Below are 22340 nucleotides of genomic sequence, written 5' to 3' on the forward strand. Positions count from 1 at the left end.
AATTCAACAATGTTTATGCTAGATATTTACACCAGAACTATTAGAGGTTGGGCCGACAGGCCCGTGCTTTGGCTCCATATCGACCAAAAGCATTGGCGAAGATTTATAAGGGTCTTGGAGACGATTGTGATTCGAGGATTCAGTTTCTTTTCGAGTCTATTTTCTTAGTAGTGATTATTTCATTTTATTTTACTATTTTTTTCTCTTTCTTTCTTTTTCGCTTTTTTTATTTTATTTCATTTAGAGTCTATCTAAGTCCTACGTACTTCTGTTTTTTTATGTTTTATTCAAATCATTATTTTAAAAATATTTGAAAATGAATGAAAAAGATTTGCTGTTGGTCACCTTATGTGCATATGTCATGCAAAAAAAAGTAATATCTTTCTCGAACTATGCAAGATCTGATTCATGGGCCAAACATGATATGTAGGCAACCCAGGGAGTTCGATCCAAATTTTTTTTCTTCTCTCTCTGAAAAAAAAATAATGATAATCATAATAATAAAAAATAATAAGTAAATAAATAAATAATAATAATAAATAATAAAAAACTAAGGAAGAGAAGAATGTCTAGGTAAGCCGGGATGAAACATAAGGTCCTCCATATTAGAAGTATGTATGTGGATGCAATGTGCATAATTTCTTAACACTAATCGGTTTGTTACTCCATTCAGAGAGAGAGAGAGAGAGAGAGAGAAAGAGGGAGAAATAAAAAGAGACATACTAGCTTAAAGGTAATTGGTTTATGGTTAAACTGGCATCACATCCTTACAATACAAGATCGAAAGGGAAACAAAAAATGGCCCCCAAAGACGGAAATGAATCGTACAATGATGAGATCCAAAACCAGATGACTTCACAAGAAACAGGGACAACAGAAGAGATAAGGGCATTAAAACAACAAATAGCAGAGATGTACGAGGCTTGGATGAGTGGACAACCTCCACCGTCTTCAATCCGAGACTATTTTAATACAAATATGTCTCCCCCTATCCAGGTGTCGACAAGCGATCCGATATAACCCCCTGGATTCGGCCCCTATTCTAACACATCCAATGTCGCTGGAACTTCTATGGTGCGCCCTTCGAATACACCTATGATAAGTAATCCACTCTTTGTGTCAACTGCCCCGACTATCAGCGTCCCGCAACCAACGATGGTGCCCAAATCCAACAGCGATCCTCCGCCAAAAGTTCGGCGTGATCACAGTTACATTCTTGAAGAGGCCATTAAAATTCCAAGCTCTCATCCCCACATTCATCAATATAGTTTCCCTGTCAAAATTGAGAAGATGGTCAAGAATGAGGAACATGAAGAAATGACTAAGAAAATGAAGAGTTTGGAAAAGAGTATAAGAGATATGCTTGGACTAGAAGGCCACAAAGGCATCTCGTTCACTGACTTGTGTATGTTTTCTCACATCCATTTGCCTTCTGGTTTTAAAACTCCAAAGTTTGACAAATACGATGGTCGCGGAGATCCCATAGCTCATCTAAAGAGATATTGCAACCAATTGAGGGGTGCAGAGGGCAAAGAAGAGTTACTTATGGCCTATTTTGGGGAAATCTTAGTAGGGATTGCATCTGAATGGTTCATAGATCAGGATATCACTAACTGGCACACATGGGATGATTTGGCTCGATATTTTGTACAGCAATTCCAATATAATATTGACATTGTGCCAGATCGCTCCTCATTAGCCAACACGAGGAAAAAGACCACGGAAAATTTTCGTGAATATCCTATCAGATGGAGGGAACAAGCTGCTAGGGTTAAACCAGCATTGAAGGAGTCAGAGATGATTGACGTTTTTCTCCAGGCGCAAGAACCTGATAACTTTCACTATCTGCTTTTTGCCGTCGGGAAGACATTCGCTGAAGTTATTAAGGTAGGGGAAATGGTGAAAATGGCATCAAGTCTGGAAAGATTGTAAGTCAAGCTGCCTTAAAATCCACAACACAAGTGCTTCAAAATGGTTCTGGAAATATTGGAGGAAGAAGAGAAGGGAGGATGTGGCCACTATTGTATCAGCACCTAGGACTCATGTCCAAGATAATTCCCCACAACACTATTTTCCTTCCCAAGCTCCACAATATTTTGTCCCATATTCTTCATATCATGTTTTTTAATGCACAACCAATTGCACCCCCTTCTTATCCACAATAACGTGCACCAACTTCACAAAATCATCCACCACCCCAACAAGTTCATCAAAATACTGCTAGAATTCCTTTCCGTCCTAGACCACAATACAAGAAGGGAAATGGTGTTAAAGATGAGTTCACTCCTATTGAGAAGTCGTATGCTAGCTTGTTCCAAAAATTAAGGACATTGAATGTTTTAAGTTTTATTGAGAGAAAGATGTCGAATCCTCCCCGAGAAATTTGGATTATTCTCAACATTGCGCATATTGCTCTAATGCCCCAGGGCATAACATAGAGAGATGTTGGTATTTGAAAAGGGTCATTCAGGATTTGATCGATTCTAATCGAATTATAGTTGAAAGTCCTAGTGGACCCAACATCAATCAAAATCCACTGCCGAGGCATACTGAAACGAACATGCTAGAAATGATGAAGGGTCACGAAGAGTTTGCATCTCTGTATAAGCCAATCCTTAAGGTTGGAATTGGCATTGAGAAGTCGGCAAATGTTGTCGATTTAACAAAAATGATGCCTTTAGGGGTGGAAAGTAGGTTAGAAAAGTTGAGCCCATCAAACACACCCATCTTAACTGTGAAAGGAGCCCTTAAGATGTTTGGGCAAGTCCGAGTAAGGCAAGATCGTTTGTCCCAAAAAGGCCAAACAAGCCTATCTTGATCGTGCAAGGGGCCCATATTCCTTGTGTGATTATCAGGCCAGTATCCCAGCTCCTAATGACTAACCCCAAAGCTGTTCTTTGGAATTATGAGCCTACTGTCGTGACATACAAGGGAAAAGAAATTGATGAAGAAATAGATGAAGTAGGAGGAATAACCCATTCAGGAAGATGTTATGTCCCGATGAAATTAAGGAAAACTAAAAATGACCAAATACAAATAAAGATTCCGGTCACTGAAGGAGAGGCAGAGGAATTCCTAAGAAAGATGAAACTATAATACTACTCCGTGGTGGAACAATTAAGAAAAACTCCAGCCCAAATCTCTTTGTTGTCTTTGCTAATATATTCTTATGAACATCGTAAGGCTGTAGTGAAAATTTTGAATGAAGCACATGTTCTCAGTAAAGTTAAAGTGAGTCAGTTAGAGAAGATTGCTGGGAGAATATTTGAGGTAAACCGCATCACCTTTTCAGATGATGAACTATCCAAAGAAGGTACAGGACATAACCAAGGGCTACATATCACTGTAAAGTGTGAGCTTTCATATGTCACTCGAGTTCTAATTGATGGAGGATCTGGAGCAAATATTTGTCTTTTATCAACTCTCAGAAATTGAATGTTAGTGCTGAAAGGATCCGACCCAACAATGTATGTGTTAGAGCTTTTGATGGGTCAAAAACAGATGTCATTGGTGAGATAGAGCTCGTACTAACCATAAGGCCTGTGGATTTCGCTGTGAATTTTCAAGTGTTGGATATCAACGCGTCCTACAAACTATTGTTGGGGAGGCCATGGGTGCATAGGGCTGGAGCAGTCCCCTCACCGTTGCATCAAATGATTAAGTTTGAATACGACCGACAAGAGGTGATTGTTCATGGGAGGGGAATTTTTCAATCTACAAAAACTCTTCCTCCCCTTTTATCAAGGCGAATAATGAGAATGAGGCACTGGTTTATCAAGCTTTTGAGGTAGTGGTTGTTGAGCATGTCCGCGAGGGGAGTGTTATTTCAAAACCAAAGATGTCCATCGCGTCTGTAATGGTGTTGAATGAATTGCTGAAACATGGGTTTGAGTCGGGTAATGGCTTAGGAATCTGCTTGCAAGGGAGAGCTTATCCAGTGAGTCTACGAAAGAGCATTGGTACTTTTGGCTTAGGCTACCAACCTAGAGTCGAGGACAAAATGAAGGCAAAGAAGCAGAAGAGAGATGTATGGTCACTTACCAAGCCTATACAACCAATCTACAAATCTTTCATCAAAGCCCGCGCAACAGAATCTTATCAATCATCTTTTCCAGAGACAGTGATGACAGTAAGCGAAAAAATGATCAACTATTTTCAAGACTTATTTGTCGAGGTTGATATGGTGGAACTCAGAGAAGGCACTAGCGACAGAGATGTGCAATTCATTGGTCTTGATGTCATGCTAAAAAATTGGGAGGCCACCTCTCTCTCCGTTAAAGACGAGTCTTGGTAGTCTGTCTTGTTTTTTCATTTGTCGTCAGATTTATTCAAGGATTCTAATTCGGATTTTATCTTGTCGTTTTATTTTGAACTCTCTATTTCCCTTTTCAATAGGATGTAATTGCATCTTTATTTCAGTCTAATATATTTGTTCGTTTTCTCTTATACATTTCTTTCTATGCCGATTCTAGTGATATGACATGCATGCAGAATTTTTTGCCAGATCTTAATATCCAATCTAATCTTCGACCTAATATTGAAATAATAAGTCAAGAAATAGAATATGATGAAGACAGAGTATTTGAAGTAAGGAGTGATTTTAATCATATTCAAAATAAGTCAAATCCAAACATGACTGAAATTGAGACGATAAATTTGGGGGATCAGGAAATTATTAAGGAGACTAAGATAAGTGTACATGTTCGACATCAAAAGGACGATATAATCCAGGACCTTCTTGATTACAAAGATGTTCTTGCGTCATCTTATGATGGCATGCTTGGATTGAGCATTGACATGGTTGTTCACAAGTTGCCAATTGATCCTAATTTTCCTCATATAAAGCAAAAGTTGAGAAAACTCAAAACCGACATGAGTGTAATAATTAAAGAGGAGATCACAAAACAACTTGAGTCCAAAGTCATTCAAGTCGCTCAATATCCTTCTTGGTTAGCCAATATCGTATACGTCCTTAAGAAAGACGGCAAAGTTCGAATGTGTATTGATTATCGTGATTTGAACAAAGCAAGTCCAAAAGATGATATTCCTTTGCCTAACATCCATATTTTATTGGATAATTGTTCTAAACATGAGGTTGCATCTTTTGTGGATTGTTATGCGGGTTACCATCAGATTATTATGGACAACGAAGATGCAGAAAAAACATATTTTATCACTCATGGGGTACATATTGTTATCGGGTTATGCATTTTGGATTAAAAAATGCAGGGGCAACTTATATGAGAGCGATGACAACCATGTTTCACGATATGATGCGTAGAGAAATCGAAGTTTATGTGGATGATATTATCAGTAAATCTAAAAAACAGTCAAATCATGTGAAAGACTTAAGGAGATTCTTCTAAAGGCTCCGCAGGTATAATCACAAGCTTAATCCTGCAAAATGTGTATTTGGAGTACCATAGGGGAAGCTTTTGGGGTTTGTAGTCAGTCGAAGAGGTATCGAGTTGGATCCTTCAAAAATAAAAGCAATTCAAGAATTGCCACCTCCAAAGAACAAAATTGAGGTTATGAGCCTTCTAGGAAGGTTAAACTACATCAGCAGATTCATTGCTCAACTCACAACAACTTGTGAGTCTATCTTTAAGTTGTTGAAAAAGAATGCCACAGTTGAGTGGACTGAAGAATGTCGAAAAGCTTTTGAAAGAATTAAGAATTACCTATCGAATCCCCCTGTGTTGGTTCCTCCCGAGCCGGGAGGACCTTTGATATTGTATATGTCAGTACAGGATAATTCTTTTGGTTGTCTACTGGGTCAGCATGATGACACTGGGAAGAAAGAGCGGTCCATTTATTACCTCAGCAAGAAGTTTACCGTTTACGAAGCGAAGTACACCCTTCTTGAAAGAACGTGTTATGCCCTAACTTGGGTAGCATAGAAGTTGAAACATTATCTTTCATCTTACACTACTTATCTCATCTCTCGTATGGATCCGTTGAAATATATTTTTCAAAAGCCCATGCCCACAGGCAGGCTTGCGAAATGGCAAATATTGCTCATAGAGTTTGACATTATCTATATAACGCGGACCGCAATGAAAGCTCAAGCATTGGCAGATTATCTGGCAGAGAACCCTATTGATGAAGAATATGAACCACTTAAAACCTATTTTCCAGACGAAGAGATCTTGTATCGATGAAGTTATTCACGATAACAATCAAGGTTGGAAGTTATTCTTTGATGGTGCCTCTAACAAGAAAGGAGTTGGAATAGGAGTTGTTCTTATGTCTAAATCAGGGGAATATTACCCTATATCAGCCCAACTTAGATTCTATTGTACTAATAATATGTCTGAGTATGAAGCGTGCATTTTGATCTGAGGTTAGCTGTTGACATGGGCATCCAAGAATTGTTAGTGTTAGGAGACTCAGACTTACATGTCATCAAATTCAAGGAGAATGGGAAACTCGAGACCCAAAGCTCATACCATATCAACATTGTTTACAAGGTCTTTGTCAACGATTCATGTCGATAAAGTTTAGACACATTCCCAGAGTGCGCAATGAGATTGCAGATGCATTGGCCACTTTATCTTTGATGCTCCAGCACCCTGATGACGCTCATATCGACCCTTTATACATACAAATTCGTGATCAACATGATTATTGCAACATGATTGAGGAGGAATTTGATGGTAAGCCTTGGTTTCATGATATAAAAATATATCTTTAGTTTGGAGAATGTCCGTCGGATGTAACTATTAATCAAAAAAGGACTATTCGATGACTAGCAAGGGGTTTTTTATTAAGCGGAGGCATACTGTACAAGAAGACACCCGATTTAGGTCTTCTAAGGTGTATAAATGCTCAAGAGGCTTCCAAAATCATGATTGAAGTACACTCAGGAGTTTGTGGACCTCATATGAATGGATATGTTCTAGCCAAGAAGATACTTCGAGCAGGATATTATTGGCTCACCATGGAGCGGGATTCCATACGATTTGTTCGTAAATGTCATGAATGTCAAATACATGGTGATTTGATACATTCTCCCCCTTCTGAGTTGCATTAGCTCCATGGCCTTTAGTGGCATGGGGAATGGATGTGATTGGACCGATAGAACCAAAAGCATTGAATGGTCACATGTTCATCTTGGTGGCCATTGATTATTTTACAAAGTGGGTGGAAGCAGTAACTTTCAAGTCAGTGACCAAGAAGGTCATGGTGGATTTCATCCATTTCAACATCATCTGCCGGTTTGGTATTCCAAAGGTGATTATAACTGATAACGCCGCAAATCTCAACAGCGACTTATGGCAAGAGGTATGCTACCATTTTAAGATTGAGCATCGAAATATGACTCCGTATCGCCCAAAGGCAAACGGTGCTGTAGAAGCTGCTAACAAAAATATAACAAAGATACTTCGTAAGATGGTGCAAAGTTCTCGACAATGGCATGAAAAGTTGCCTTTTGCTTTTGGGTTATCGCACTACAGTCCGTACGTCAGTGGGCGCTACCCCATATTCACTGGTATACGGGACTGATGCAGTTATACCTACAGAGATTGAGATCCCATCTTTACGAATTGTTGTGGAGGCTAAAATTGATGATGATGAGTGGGTCAAAACTCGGTTAGAGCAATTAAGTTTGATTGATGAGAAGCGTCTGACATCAATATGTCATGGACAATTATATCAGAAAAGAATGACACGGGCATACCACAAAAAGGTGCGTCCCAGACATTTTGAAGAGGGTCAATTAGTGTTGAGACGCATTTTGCCACATCATGCCGAAATCAAAGGCAAATTCTCTCCAAATTGGAGAGGACCATTCGTTGTTAAAAGGGTATTACCCAATGGTGCTCTTTACTTAGCAGATATAGAAGGCAAAGTGACAGAAACGGTCGTCAATGCTGATGCTGTGAAAAGATATTACATATGATTTGATTTTCGATATTAGAAACCCTAATGTTTGGGCTCGACATTTAAAGGGTTGATTCAATGGAATCTCTTGGTTATGTTGTTTCCTTGACTTTTCAAAAAAAAAATTGCCTGAACTACGTTCGACCTGATTCTTGTTTCGGCAATATACGTAGGCAGCCCTAATGTTGGGTTCGATTTAACCAAATACAAATCCAAAAATTCATATTGTAGTATACTGGGGCAAAAGTCATTTTTTTATGCATTTGGTCTCTCATCTCAAAGCTCAAAATCAACCCCATCATCTAAAGTCAATAAAAAAAGTATTTGCATCAACCCTTGATATGTCGAGAGTAAGTTGGTTAAGGGTAGGTAAAAATCCTGAATGGGCAGCATAAGACAAATGTGAGTAGAAAGAAATAAAAATGAGAGAGTATTATTGGTGAAAACCCTAAGTGAGCACCGTAGGGCGAAAAGGAGTTGAATATAAGAGAGTCTTATTTGTGAAAATTCTGACATGCACCATAAGGCGGACGTGAGCTGGAGCAATTAACATGATAGAGTTTTAGTGGCAAAGACCTTCGTGAATATCATAAAGTGAATAAGGGTTCAAAATTATTTATGGCTTCATTAAGTGTCGGGATTCCACATCAAGATTGAATGATCAATAATGGTTGATGAATAGATTGGATAGCCAAGTCTGGAAATCAATTCAAATTGCATGGCATGATCAGTAGACTCGGCTCCCACACTCAGATTAGTTTTTCTTTCTTCTTCTTACTAAAAAAAAGAGTCTTCATCGAATTTTTTCTTTTATTCTCGTATAGTTCGTAATTTTCTTATATTTTTCGTCACTTTTTTCGTATGTATTTGAGTCGAGTCTTTGTCAAGAAACTAGGAAGGAATTTCAAGACTCGCTACCAAGTCTCTAAATGGTACTAGGCGAAGCATCAGGCTAATGAGTTATAATTTGTCTTCAAGTGTTGAATTCAAAAATTCTCTGATTCTATGAAGGCTAAACAATGAGTGTTGTGAGATAAAGACATTGGATTTAGGTCCCAAAATAAGCAAATTTGGATGAAAGTACAATCAATCAATAAGAAGTATTGACCGTTGGAAACAACCAAAGCGTCACAAGTGTTTGAGGCACCCTTGTCGAAAGATGGAACCACAAACCAACCACCACCTTTTCAAACTCACGAATTTTATTTGTTGAAGCAGGGCCACAAGTTGTTTCAAGATTGAAGATTCGAGGAACCTAGATGTTCAACCTAGTCTACAGCGAGCGAAATGGAAACCCTACAATGAAGACTTGTAGAATATTATATGAAAATTGGCTAATATATATTAAAATAGCAATTACCTGAAAGTTGGAATATTTACTTTATTTATTTTTATTATTATTATTATTATTTATTTATTTTTATTATTTTTATTTTTATTTTGAAGGAACTGCCAAATAATGAAGATAACATTCACAATGTTTCGTTTGTATTATTAGTCTATAGAAAATTTTATTAGCAGGACCCTCCTGGATAATGGGACTAGCAGAACCCTCCTAGATAATGGGACTAGCAGGACCCTCCTGGATAATAGATTAGCAGGATCCTCCTGGATAATGGGACTAGCAGGACCCTCCTGGATAATGGGACTAGCAGGACCCTCCTGAATAATGGGATTAGATTACTTTCTCATAGGATAAACACTTCCTAGTCTAGATTTTTAGTTTTATTTTCTCCTAAAATAAATACTTCCTAGTCGGAGTTTATGTTTTATATTTATATTTGCTAATAACTCACAAAAATTTTCTCAGTGAAAACTGGGGCAAAATTTTTATTTATTTTTTGTTTGTGGTGGTTTTTAGGTTTCCTCAAGCGAGACATGGATTTGAAATTCAAGAACAAAGTTTTAATTTTTTTTAGAATAATAAATCCATGATGGTTAGAATTAGCTTCTTCAATGCATGTAGTAGCCTGACTTCCTTACATCTTTTACTAGTCAACTTTTGATCAAGAAAACACGCAGCTATTCAAGAGCACTTTTCAAATTGTCATTTTGAAGATGTCAAAAGTTCCGCCTAAGTGGCAAGTTCAGCCTCCATTCCAATTCTAGATTAAGATATTCATCCAAAAATCAAGGTGATATCTTAAAGTCAAAATTCAAGAAAAGCTGCATGGATAGAAGTTTGTACATTTGTTTTTCTTTTCACTATTAGATTTCAATTTTATATTTTTTTAAGAGTCGCGATCTAGAGCCTCGATGGAACCTCACTTAACTCCAACTCATCACCTCATCTCCTTGAACTACACGTGACCTGATTCCCTTATAACCTGGGATATGTAGGTTGTCCAAAACAAGGACTCGATCGCATTGATTTTGGTCTTTCAAATAAGAGTTCGGTCAAAACTTGTCACTTTGTCTACTTCTTTGTCTGAAAATTCTTCGTGTTTCCAGTTAAAGAGGGGCAAACTGTAGACACGTAATTTTGACCAAATTTAAGTTTTATACCCTTTTTAGAGCTTAGATATTTTTTTAAAATATAAAGTAGATATTTTATTTAGTAAGTTTATTTTAAAGGATTTGAAAACAACAAAAATAGAGTTACCCTTTAAGTTATATTTTTTTTTATTTATTCAAAATTTAGCAAATAAATTATTGATTTTAATATTTTCTTAATTATATTTTTTGATTTAGCTATTTCATATTCTTTTATGCCAATAACTAGTTACTATTATTATTATTATTATTATTATTATTATTATTTATTAACAATAAAAATTGATAATAATAACCTACTCATTACCCCACTTAATCACTATTCACTACCACATTCCCACATACCATTACACTACCCCCACCTCCCATGAAAAACCATCAAAAACTAACCCACAACCCCCTTATTATACTACAAAAATTACACAACAATAATAAAAGAGNGGGAGGAACGAAAAAAAGGAATCAGCAAACAAAAAGATCAAAAAAAAAGGGAAAAGAGGGGACAAAGAGAAATCAGAAAACAAAAGGAGAGGAAAAAAAACAAAAAGGGAAAGGAGGAGAAAAAAGAAAGAGGAAACAACAAAGAAAACTTTTTTTTTAATTGAAGAACACACGCAAAAAAAGAACACAACTAAAAAATAGTGGAGTTCGAGGTTTCAAGTTCGTGGTTCCTAAATTCTTTCTTTTCGTAAAATAATTTCCACAAGAGGTAATACTTAATTTTATTTTGTATTAGTTTTATGTCATGATAATGCGAGAATGGATTGCAATATATTGAAGTTGTAAATTTCGCATGTGTTTAAACCATTAATATTTATTATGTAATTATATGAAGTATGTTCAAATATTTCATATCAACTTTATGTTTAGATCCTTTGCATAGTTATATTTAGTGTAAAATTGTTATAACAAACCGTGATTTATTTCATATTTAAATAAGGATTATTTACGTGAATGGATTACTTTTAAAAAATAATTACTTATTTTAAATATACTCTTTAATTATTACCATTTATAGCAACTTTTTTTAATTTTTTCCTTTTCTCTGTCTCGCTCTTTCTATCTTTCTCTGTCGCTTTTTCTTTCGCTCTTTCTTTCTTTCTCTGTCGCTTTTTCTTTCTTTCTCCTTTACTCTGTCTCACTTTCTTTTTTTTTTCCTTTCTTGTTTCTTTCTTTCTTTATTCCTTTCTTTCTTTTGTCCTTTCTTTCTTGCTTTTTTTTTTGATCTTTCTCCCTCTCCTGCTATTGCTTTTTTTCCCTTTTTTTTTTGTAGAATAGTCAATAATTCTAGATTGAATAAAACTTGTATCAATAGATAATTAGACAAGTAATATAATCGTAACAAATGAAGAGACATAAAAACTGTAAAATGAATTAAACTTTAATTAAAATGTGTTACAAACATATTAAAATTGAATTATTAGAAGAGAAGTAATATAATCGTAACAAATGAAGAGGAATAAGAAACTGCAAAATGAATTAAACTTGAATTAAAAATGTATTACAGACTAATTAAAGTTGAATTATTAGAAGAGAATTAAATATGAATGCAGAATGTAGAAAACAAAAGAGCATTCTTTGATCTGCATGTAAACTGAATAAAACTTGTATCAATAATCGTAACAAATCAATTGATTAATCGCAAAGTGAATTAAAAATACAAAAGTGTATTACACAAGTATTAAAGTTAAGGTAGAAGAGAGAATTAAGCATGAATAAAAAAATATAATAAATAAAATATTAGACAATGATTTATAGAGTGAATTAAACTTATATTTATAATAAATTAAACAAGTATCCAATAGGAACAAATAAATGAATAAAAAACTGCAAAATGAATTAAATTTGTATTAAAATTGTATTAAATGGTATTAAATTTGAATAAGAAGAGAGAATTAAGAATGAATGGAAAACGTAACTATGACTGACAAGACAATGATTTGTAGAGTGAATTAAACTTGTATCAATAATGAATTAAACAAGTAGCCAATAGTAACAAATAAATCAAAAGGTCGTGTAATGATTAAGTTTGCATTAAAATAGTATTACACAGTATTTAAAGTTGAATTAGAAAAGAGAACTAAAACTGAATGAAAAACATAACTAACGAAAGATATGACAATGATCAATTAATTGATAAGTTATATTAATAATGGATTAAACAAGTATCCAATAGTGACAAATCAATCAAAAAACTTCAAAATGAATTAAATTTGCATTAAAATTGTATTATCTAATTCAACTTTAATACAGTTGCAAGACCATTTCAATGTTATATTTAATTCATTTCAATCTAATATTTTTCCTAAAATCAATTTTAAACTTAACCAAACCCTCTTAAAATTGAGATATAAACTCCAAACGACATTTTCAATCATTTGTAGGAACTACCTATTCAAACTTATCACAAATTTATAAAATTCAAATAATGAATTCAAAATTTGAAGCTTTATAATGACCATCAATGGTGAACTCTTACTTCTGTAATTTTAAAGATTTGAAATTTCTGCTTAAAAACGTAATTTTATACAAATTTGCAGTCTTTTTATTCCTCTTTTCATCTTGTTTTTGAATAAAAATAGTGACATGAAAAAAATTGATCAGAGGAATATAATTATTTAGATAAAAAGTTCAAAGAAAAGAACAAGAATTTAAAATAAAAAAGAGGAAGATAAATAACACCAGTGAAAGAGACAAAAAATTAAAAGAGTATAAAAAGAAGAAGAAAGAGGCGAAGAAGCAGAAGAGTAAAAAGAAAGAAAGAAAGAATCAAAGAAGCAGAAGAATAGGAAAAAGGGTTGAGAAAGAGGCGAAGACCGTACAATTTTTTTAATTCCAAAAAAATGTTATATTTAGTTAGAAAAATTATGTTGACATAAATGGTAAATATTTTTATATTATAGCATATTTATGTGATTTACCCTTTAAATAACCCATAGTTTGTTTTATATTTAAGTAAAATTGTTGTCCAAGTCATTTTAATTTTTCATAATTAGTTTTATAATGATAACATGTGTAGCTATTTTATAAATATATTAATTTTAGTTAGTAGGATGTTCCTTTAATGTTAGTGACGTAAAAAGAAATCGAATAAAAATGGAAGAAGAACAAAAATAAAAAATAAAAAATAATAATAACAATAAAAAGAAAAAGGAAAAGTTAAAAATAAAATGTGAGAAAGAATATAATAAAAAGGGGAAAAGAGAAAACAGAAGGAAAAAATAAAAGAAAAAAAAGTATAAAAAAATAATATAAAAAATGCAATTGAAGAGAAAAAAAAATTTGAAAGTTTTTTTGTCCAAACAAAAAAAAATTAAGTTAAATAAAAAAAACAAATAAAAACTTGAAATTATAAAATAATAATATTAATAATAATAATAATAATATAATAATAATAATAATAGTAAAAGATGAGAAGATAATAAGAAAAAAAAGAAACGTAACAAAAAAAATAATAACAAAAGAAAAAGTAAAATAAAGAATATCTTATTTTATTCTGCTTTGTTTGATTTAATTTATATGCGTATATATATTTTTAATTAAAGAGTATAGATTAATAAAATAAGGTAGTTTTTAATATATTTAAATAAATCAAAGAATGAGAGTAAAATTAATTTATTTTAACAATAGATTTTTCAAAAAATTAGTTTAAGTCATAAAAGTGCATAAAGCGACCGCGCTAGAACCACGGGACTTGAGGGATGCCTAATACCTTTCCCTCAGTCAACAGAATTCCTTACCCGAACTGGTTCGCAGACCAAACTAAAAAAAATCATTTCCTTTTGGTTAGGGATTAAAAACAAAAAGATGACTTGGAACACCATAATTCAAATCAAAGTAGCGACTCTGAAAAAATTAAAATAATCCCTTAATTAATAACGTCACTTAAATTGGAAAAACCCTTACGCCGCTGCGCGAAAAAGGAATATGACAATAACTTTTAGTGGTAATAAAATACACACATTAATGAAAATTGCTAAAGTCTTTAATTGCATTAGTTAAGTGTATTAAGATTCAATGTCGCTAGCTAAAGCCTTTAGACATATACAAAGAGTGTTAATTACCGCAAAAAACACATATTTAACAACAATTGAACTGTTGTTAATTAATTATCGTTAAAGATAATTTTTCATATAGTATACATAGAAAAGTCTAGAAATATTTATAACAAGATCGATAGTTCTAAAATTTAGTAGTTAAAAGAACGTTCTATAGTACAGTAATGTATAGTAAATATCCTTTAATTGTATCCTTCCATCACCAACTATAAATAAAGAGAAAGAAGAGGGAATTGCTAGAATATTGCGAGTACAATGGTGTAAATTGCAAAATTGTTCAATCCATAATAATGAAGTTAATTGCAGTTATAAAAGAAATTGTACCATAAACTCATACAAATTAAAGGAAGAAAAAAGATGACCTTTTCCAAATTTTATCTATGTACAAAAAAAAAAAACAAGTTTTATCACAAGGATATAATATAAAATTAAAATAATTCAAAAACCACATATCACTTAAAGCAGAAATCATAAAGGAAATTTTAAAAAAAAACATATATTTTTGCTTTTTTTAAATTTCCATTTAGGGGTGAACAAAAAATCTAAATATTTACAAACACAAACACAAACTCCACACTAAAAATGCATTCCTGAGAAAGCAGGCATCGCAACGGCATACGACATTTTCCTGCATATATACAAAAAAAAATTTATCCTTTACAAAGTAAAATAATAATAAAAACAACGAAAAAAAATAAAAATAATTTTTAAATTACAAAATTAAATAAACATTCTCCGATTAGTAGTTTAGTTTAGAAATATTCGCAGACAGTGGTAAAACTAATAATTTGGCCCAAAACATTGAAAAATATCATGTGAGCAACAATAGTTTGGCTTAAAAAAAAGTCATGAAACAGTGAAAAGAAAAAAAAAAGAAAAAAGAGAAATTAGTTACCAGTAACCGTCGCCGAACTTCTTCTGTGCTCTACCAGATTTCCCGGCTCTTTTATTCCCGGAATTTCGAACCGTATTTTGATCGTAACTGTACCGATCGAGGTCGGCAATCGCGTTATCCTCGGAGATGACGTTGAGCGCCGGTTTCCAATCCTCCATTTTCCTCAATTTCCTTCCCCGAGAAACCGCGCGTTTACTTCTCGATCGATTTACTAGCGTCGACTCCTTTTTCTCCACCGGAGGTAGCCCATCCCTCACCGTCTTGATGGTTGCTCCGCCACAACACGTCAATTCCGGTAAAAACTTCATATTTGTATATATAAAGGATATTTATTTATCTATACAGTTGTGATTTTTGAAAAAGTGAGGTATTATAAAGGGTATATATAGGTAAATAAAATATGGGATAAAGGTGAATTGGATAAGAATTCATGGTGACATTGCTTTTGGATTTTATTTTGATTTTGGATTTGGATATGTTTTTTCGGTTGTTATACTATTTATGAAAAATTGATGTTCATTCATTTAATGAAATTGATATTAAAAGAAATTGTGTTTTAATAACTTTGCCTTCTTAGATTAATTTTTTCTTTTTTTTTGGGTTAAATTCATATGGTTGATTTTTTTTTTGGTTAAAAAATTTACAAGACTTGTGAGTGGAGGGATATAAATATTTTTTAAATTTCTTTTTAAAGAGAATTAATGTTGACGTTGCTTTTGAATTTGGATATATTTTTCAGTTATTATATTATTCCACAGTTAAAAGATGAAAAATTCATTAAATGAAATTGATATTAAAAGAAATTATTTTAATAACTTTCCCTACTAGGTTTTAATTTTTTTTTCCATTAAATTCATAATGTAAGTTGAGGGATAAAAAACATAAACATTTTTAATTTTTTTTTTAAAGAGAAATCATGTAGACGTTGCTTTTGAATTTTATTTTCATTTTGAATTTGGATATACTTTTTAATTATTATATTATTTCATGGTTAAAAGATGAAAAATTGATGTTCATTCATTAACTGAAATTGATGTTAAAAGAAATTATTTTAATAACTTTCCCTCCTTAGGTTAATTTTTTCTTTTATTAAATTCATAAGACTTTTGAGTTGAAAGATAAAAATATAAAAAAAAAATAAAAAAAGAAAATTCATGCTGACGTTGCTTTTGAATCTGGATATACTTTTAAGTTATTATATTATTTCACGGTTAAAAGATGAAAAATTGATATTCATTCATTAAATGAAATTGATATTTAAAAAAATTATTTTAATAACTTTCCCTCCTTAGGTTAATTTTTTTTAATTAAATTCATAGGACTTGTGAGTTGAAAGATAAAAACATAAAACGTTTTTAATTTTTTTTTAAAAAAAAAGAGAATTCATGCTGACGTTGCTTTTGGATCTGAATATACTTTTAAGTTATTATATTATTTCACGGTTAAAAGATGAAAATTGATATTCATTCATTAAATGAAATTGATATTTAAAAAAATTATTTTAATAACTTTCCCTCCTTAGGTTAATTTCTTTTGGTTAAATTCATAGGACTTGTGAGTTCAGGATAAAAATAAAAAACGTTTTTTAATATTTTTTTTTGAAGAGAATTCATGCTGACATTGCTTTTGGATTTTATTTTGATTTTGAATTTGAATATACTTTTCAGTTATTACACATATTATTTCACGATTAAAAGATGAAAAATTGATATTCATTCGTTAAATGAAATTGATATTAAAAGAAATTATTTTATTAACTTTCCCTCCTTAGGTTAATTTATTTATTTTTTTTGGTTAAATTCATAAGATTTGTGAGTTGAGCGATAAATGCATAACACATTTTTTTTAATTTATTTTTTAAAAGAAAATTAAAACAACAAGCGATTAGTTTGAAATTATGTGAGGGAATGAAATTATAAAACCTCAATAATATCTCCTACATCATGTGATGAAATCCTAGAAGGTATGAGTGAATATGATTAAAAACGAGACTCTTTGATTAAAGGTCAAATCACCAAAATAATCAATAATTGAATTATAGTTTCTTTATATATATGAGCAACAAAGGTAAACTAGTTCCTAGCTAAGAGATGATGAATGTGGTTGACAATATGAGTCAATTCCCCAAATGATCATCCAAGTTAAGAGAATTGTATTAAAATATCATTTGTGTTTCATTTAGAATCAAAATATCATTTAACTATCACTATTTTCCTCCAAATATACTTGACACTTTAAAATCATCACTCTCTCCTAGTTGGCATGACATGTCATTAAAGTCTTTTTTTTAAATAATAGACTAATTTAATTCATTGAACCTATTTAACTAAAATAATGATCATATTATTTTTCATTTGTTTTTAATCTTTTAAGAATAAATTTTCATACTTAAAATCTTTTATCATAATTAAACTTTTGTTTTTTTATGTAATGGAGAATACACTTTTAAAATGTACTATAATTTTATCAATTTTGAATACTTATAAACACATACATTCAAAAAAATATTGATATATAAATCACACATTAACGCTAATTTACATCAATTAATCATAAGTTGTATAATAAATCAATAATAATAAAGGTCAATACAATATTATTAATTGTATATTTTGTAATTCAGGCTTCCGATATTATATTTTTTGAAGAAAAAAAAAAGAAGAAAGTGTATAATATTATATTTTTTATCCATTAGAAATACTAAATACCTCAAAAGCCTCCTTAAATTCTAATTGATATGCCCTGTCATTAATAATCATTTTAAAAAAATACTAGACCTATTTAATTCATCAAACTTATGTCTCTAAATAAATATATAAATTACATGAGAATTTATGAATATTATAAGAAAAGTAATTTAAAAAGTCTAGTAACTTTATATGTTGTCACCAAACAAAATTCAATGAAAAAATCTTTGTGTGCACTTATTACTTGATAATTTTAAAATTTCTAACTAAATTATTTGAAAATTTTAAATTATTTTTTAAATAAAAGTATTTAGATAAATTTGTAAGATTGACAAAAAAATTGATTAGAAAGAGAAAATTATTATTTAACTTTTTTATAATTTTATTCTTATTTTTATTCTATATTATTTTATATTATGACTTTTCATACAATTAAACATCAATAAATAAACTAATATTAATTGAACTTACTTATTTAATTCATAGTATACATATTATATGAAATTAATATACTGATAAATAAAGATCAAAATTTTATTTTCTATAAATATTATTCACTTACTATTTTCTTTTAAAAAAAAGATATTGTAAGTATATACGGATTTCAAAGCACCCAAATAATTATCTTTTAATAATTAATCGACCTTTAATTTTATTGATTTATTATACAACTTATGATTAATTGAAGTAAAATTAGCGTTCATGAGTGATTTGTATATCAATATTTTTTGAATGTATGTGTTTATGAGTATTTAAAATTGATGAGATTATAGTATGTTTTAAAAACGCATTCTGCACAACATAAAAAGATAAAAAGTTTAATTATGATAAAAGATTTTAAGTATGAAAATTCATTCTTAATAAACTAATTAAAAAAATTCAAAACAATATGATCATTATTTTAGTTAAATGAGTTTCATGAATTAAATTAGTCTATTAATAAAAAGAGACTTTAATGACATGTCATGCCAACTAGGAGAGAGTGATATTTTTGAATTGTCAAGTATATTTGGAGGAAAATAGTGATAGTTGATTGATATTTTGATTATAAATAAAATATAAATAATATTTTAAGGCAATTCCCTTTAACTTGAGTAACCATTTGGGGAATTGACGGCTGACAGTATCACAATCCATATGAGGCATAATTATTCTAGTCCTCAATGAAACTATATACTAACATTATCAATGTATATTTCAACGGTCTCCAAATATGACTCTCATTAGTCGAAAGTCCAAAATAAGATCTTAGTCACATGATAGTATTCATATATAGATAGGTTCGGTTTGGTTTTTTATTAAAAAAAATTAATTAATTATGTCGGTTTATTAAATTTAAAAATTAAATTAAATTATATAAAGTCAATTTTTCCGGTTTCGGCTTTAGTTGGTTCTTTTGATTTTTTTACAACAATACAATATTTACAAAAGCGATCAAATATTTTTTCTCTTATCCATGTGATAAACTAAACTTAAAAAATGTTAAGTGAATAGAAATTTTCGAAAAAACTGTAAAATTCACATGAATACAAATTTTTTTTTTTTTGATAAAGAGTACAAAATATTTTTTTTAAAATATCAACGTTCATAATGTTAAATTGATAAGATTAAAGGCTAGAGAAAAACTGAATAAAAAAATATTTATAAAGTAAATTGTTAACTACGAATATGAAAAACTATAATAATATGATTATAACTTCGGATCTTAATACAAAATAAAATATTTACAATTTTTACAAGTCCAAATTTGAAATAAAATATATAAACATTGAAAACTATAAACTAACTAAAAATATATCAACAAAGTAGATTATACGTAATCAATATTTTTTATCTATAAATAAAATAAATTATATATATATATATATATATATGTCGGTTTGATTTGGATTTGGTTTTTGACTTTTTTTTTCTTCTAATATAAAACTAAATCAAAAGTGATCGATTTTTTTTTCAACCACCAAAATAACCAAACTAAGCCACAAGTCATTTTTTCTCAATTTGATTTGATTCGTTGATTCGATTTAACTTGTACACCCCTAATTCAAAGTACTAAAAGTAGCTTTTTTCTTAAGGTATATATAGACTAGCTTTTATATGTTATGATCCAATAGTTAAGGATTTTGCCCTATAAGTAAACCCATAGAAGAAGTTGTTTCATTCTTTCACTTGTAATACACCATCTTTGTTCGAGAGCTCAACAAAGATTGCATTATGCCCTAATTTCGTATATATAAGTTATTACACTTACTTTAAAATTATTTATCTATGTTTTTTAAATAGTTGTATTGATTTTTAGCCTGTCATACACGTACACCTTCAGAAATTACTATAATATTAAAAATAGGAATTTCTAAATATTATTTAGTAAGGTAGTCAATTTTTTTTTATAAAATGGTTTGGTGAATCATTGTACTTGTATGAGTTTGTATTGTGAATCATGTTTGTCAATTGAATTCTTAAACTCAATAAAACACAATTTAACTATCCCCCTTTGACCATTGAAAAGACCTATATGGTATTAGATGTTTGAATTGTCAAAAGTGTGTAATTACACGCCTATTAAGGCAAATAAGGAGCATTTTTACTTTTAAAAAATATTTAAAATTGTAAAAGAAATACTTTTTTAAACGATTATTTAAAAATCCTTCTTCTTCATCCATTATATCTCCTTTTCAGTCATATCCATCCCCTACCCAACCCTTTTTTCTTTCTTTTCCACAATCTATTTTCATTTATTTAGATGATTTTGTGCACTTTCTTGAGTCCACTAATTCACCGACGAAAGAGATAGTGGTGCTGGTGGTGCTCGCCGAACACCACTGGATAAGCAATGGAGGGAGAGAGAAAGAGGCGCGGCTGGTTAGCTGAGAGGAGAACGAAGTGGGTGAGGGTGTGAAGATTCAATCATGGCAGCGAAGATGGTGATGGTGTTCGGCTAGATCTAGTTTGGTGGCTTAGATTGTTTATTTTGTGAAAGTTGGAGGAGGAAAGGAAAATGGTGATTATGTGCGGCGGAGATGAAGGCCGAAGGAATATGAGTGGCTTCGCCGGCAGAAATGGCGACGACTTGGGCCGTGAAACTGTGAGAAATATAAAGGGTTTTACTTTAAAGAATGTAATTCAATTTTTATTATTTTGCCTTTAATTAAACAATTTTAATTAATAATTTAGAAATAATTATGACATGACATTAATATATTGATATGGATATGACATGTCATATGTAAAAGGAGATTGAGTGAGCTACGCAAATGGTTGGAGGGGTTTAAAAAGCTCATTTTGACTGAGTTTAAGAATTCAATTGGAAAATAATTAAGTAAAAAATTTCACAATACAAACGCATACAAGTATAAGGATTCACCAAAACCTTTTACCAATTTTTTTCGATATGCCACTCTGTTGGCAAGGAGTATTACAAAGGGGAGGGGTTACAATATTTCTATTAGCTGTTTGAATTTTTATTTTATTAGGAATATGATTGAACCCAAGAACATATTATCAATCATTTAAATTCATACTAATTACAAATGAACATCAATAGCAACAATCTAAAAGATTTTTCATCAACACAATATCTATTTAATTAGCCATGTAGCAATAAGCACGGCAACAACACCCAATTATTACACTAACACGCTAGACTGTCGAAGTTCTTCTGATTCCTTAGGTGGTGCTCTATAAAATCTGTATTACAATTAGCACTTTCCGCCAATGCTCCATTTACACCATCCAAGGTCTTTTGAGAGTCTCCCAATTGCAAATTTTTCCAGTTTGGTTGAACAAATTCGCACAATTCAAATAATGAAACGCACAATCTTGTAATCTATTCTCATAGACCCCATTGAAAATTTGTAAAAGCTGATTAACCAAATCCAAAGTCTGCCTTGCGCTTTTCTCTGAAAAATCTATTGTAATTTAACATAGGCCACTCAGATCCGCATTCCCAAAACGCGGATCAAGAGTTATAAGCTTATAGGCATAAAGAAGGATTAGGTGCCTTTGAGCAAAAATAATATATTGAATATTTGTTACTTGCATTGCACATGCCCTGTAGAACTAGAAACGTTAACAATAAAACTTTGTTAAAAGAAAATTTCATTTCTAATATGTTTTTTTTTTTTTTCTGTTTGAACACCCTTGTTACATTCATAAATATTTTATAATTCATTTTGCCTATGGTTTCTTATGGTATATTATCATTAGTTAGTAGAATATGGAGGGCAAAGATAAAAAGGAAAATTTTTAATTAAATATTCATGAACTGGAATGTTCTAGGTTTTTTAAATGAAGATTTTGTAATTGAATTCCCAAATTTGAATT

At 31.0% G+C, this 22340-nt stretch overlaps 3 protein-coding genes across 3 annotated transcripts; 2 read left to right on the top strand and 1 right to left on the bottom strand.

Moving 5' to 3' along the window:
- Positions 1-1155: 1155 nt before the first annotated feature.
- LOC107019703 lies at positions 1156-1932 on the top strand. Its single transcript, XM_015220095.1, has one exon. It carries the CDS (start codon positions 1156-1158, stop codon positions 1930-1932), a length of 777 nt encoding a protein of 258 aa, XP_015075581.1.
- A 4555-nt stretch (positions 1933-6487) lies between these two features.
- On the top strand, positions 6488-7903 carry LOC107019704 (uncharacterized protein K02A2.6-like). Its single transcript, XM_015220096.1, has 3 exons — positions 6488-6656; positions 7034-7387; positions 7458-7903. The coding sequence occupies exons 1-3, from the start codon at positions 6488-6490 to the stop codon at positions 7901-7903; spliced, it is 969 nt and encodes a 322-aa protein (XP_015075582.1).
- A 6841-nt stretch (positions 7904-14744) lies between these two features.
- On the bottom strand, positions 14745-15821 carry LOC107019888. The gene is made up of 2 exons (XM_015220248.2): positions 15331-15821; positions 14745-15063 (listed from the first exon to the last, which is right to left on the bottom strand). Exons 1-2 carry the CDS (start codon positions 15636-15638, stop codon positions 15012-15014), a joined length of 360 nt encoding a protein of 119 aa, XP_015075734.1. The 5' UTR covers positions 15639-15821; the 3' UTR covers positions 14745-15011.
- Between the last annotated feature and the right edge of the window lie 6519 nt (positions 15822-22340).

Source organism: Solanum pennellii, chromosome 5 (assembly GCF_001406875.1).
Source record: "Solanum pennellii chromosome 5, SPENNV200".
Lineage (NCBI taxonomy): Eukaryota > Viridiplantae > Streptophyta > Magnoliopsida > Solanales > Solanaceae > Solanum > Solanum pennellii.

What these genes read in the sequence shown, in the direction of transcription:
- LOC107019703 (XM_015220095.1), top strand. Translation starts at nt 1,156, where the DNA reads ATGGTGCCCAAATCCAACAGCGATCCTCCGCCAAAAGTTCGGCGTGAT.
- LOC107019704 (XM_015220096.1), top strand. Translation starts at nt 6,488, where the DNA reads ATGTCGATAAAGTTTAGACACATTCCCAGAGTGCGCAATGAGATTGCA. An exon ending in GATTGAGGAGGAATTTGATG is followed by an intron (nt 6,657 to 7,033) that starts GTAAGCCTTGGT and finishes GAGTTGCATTAG; the next exon opens with CTCCATGGCCTTTAGTGGCA. An exon ending in AAATATAACAAAGATACTTC is followed by an intron (nt 7,388 to 7,457) that starts GTAAGATGGTGC and finishes ATCGCACTACAG; the next exon opens with TCCGTACGTCAGTGGGCGCT.
- LOC107019888 (XM_015220248.2), bottom strand. Translation starts at nt 15,638, where the DNA reads ATGAAGTTTTTACCGGAATTGACGTGTTGTGGCGGAGCAACCATCAAG. An exon ending in AAGTTCGGCGACGGTTACTG is followed by an intron (nt 15,064 to 15,330) that starts GTAACTAATTTC and finishes GTATATATGCAG; the next exon opens with GAAAATGTCGTATGCCGTTG.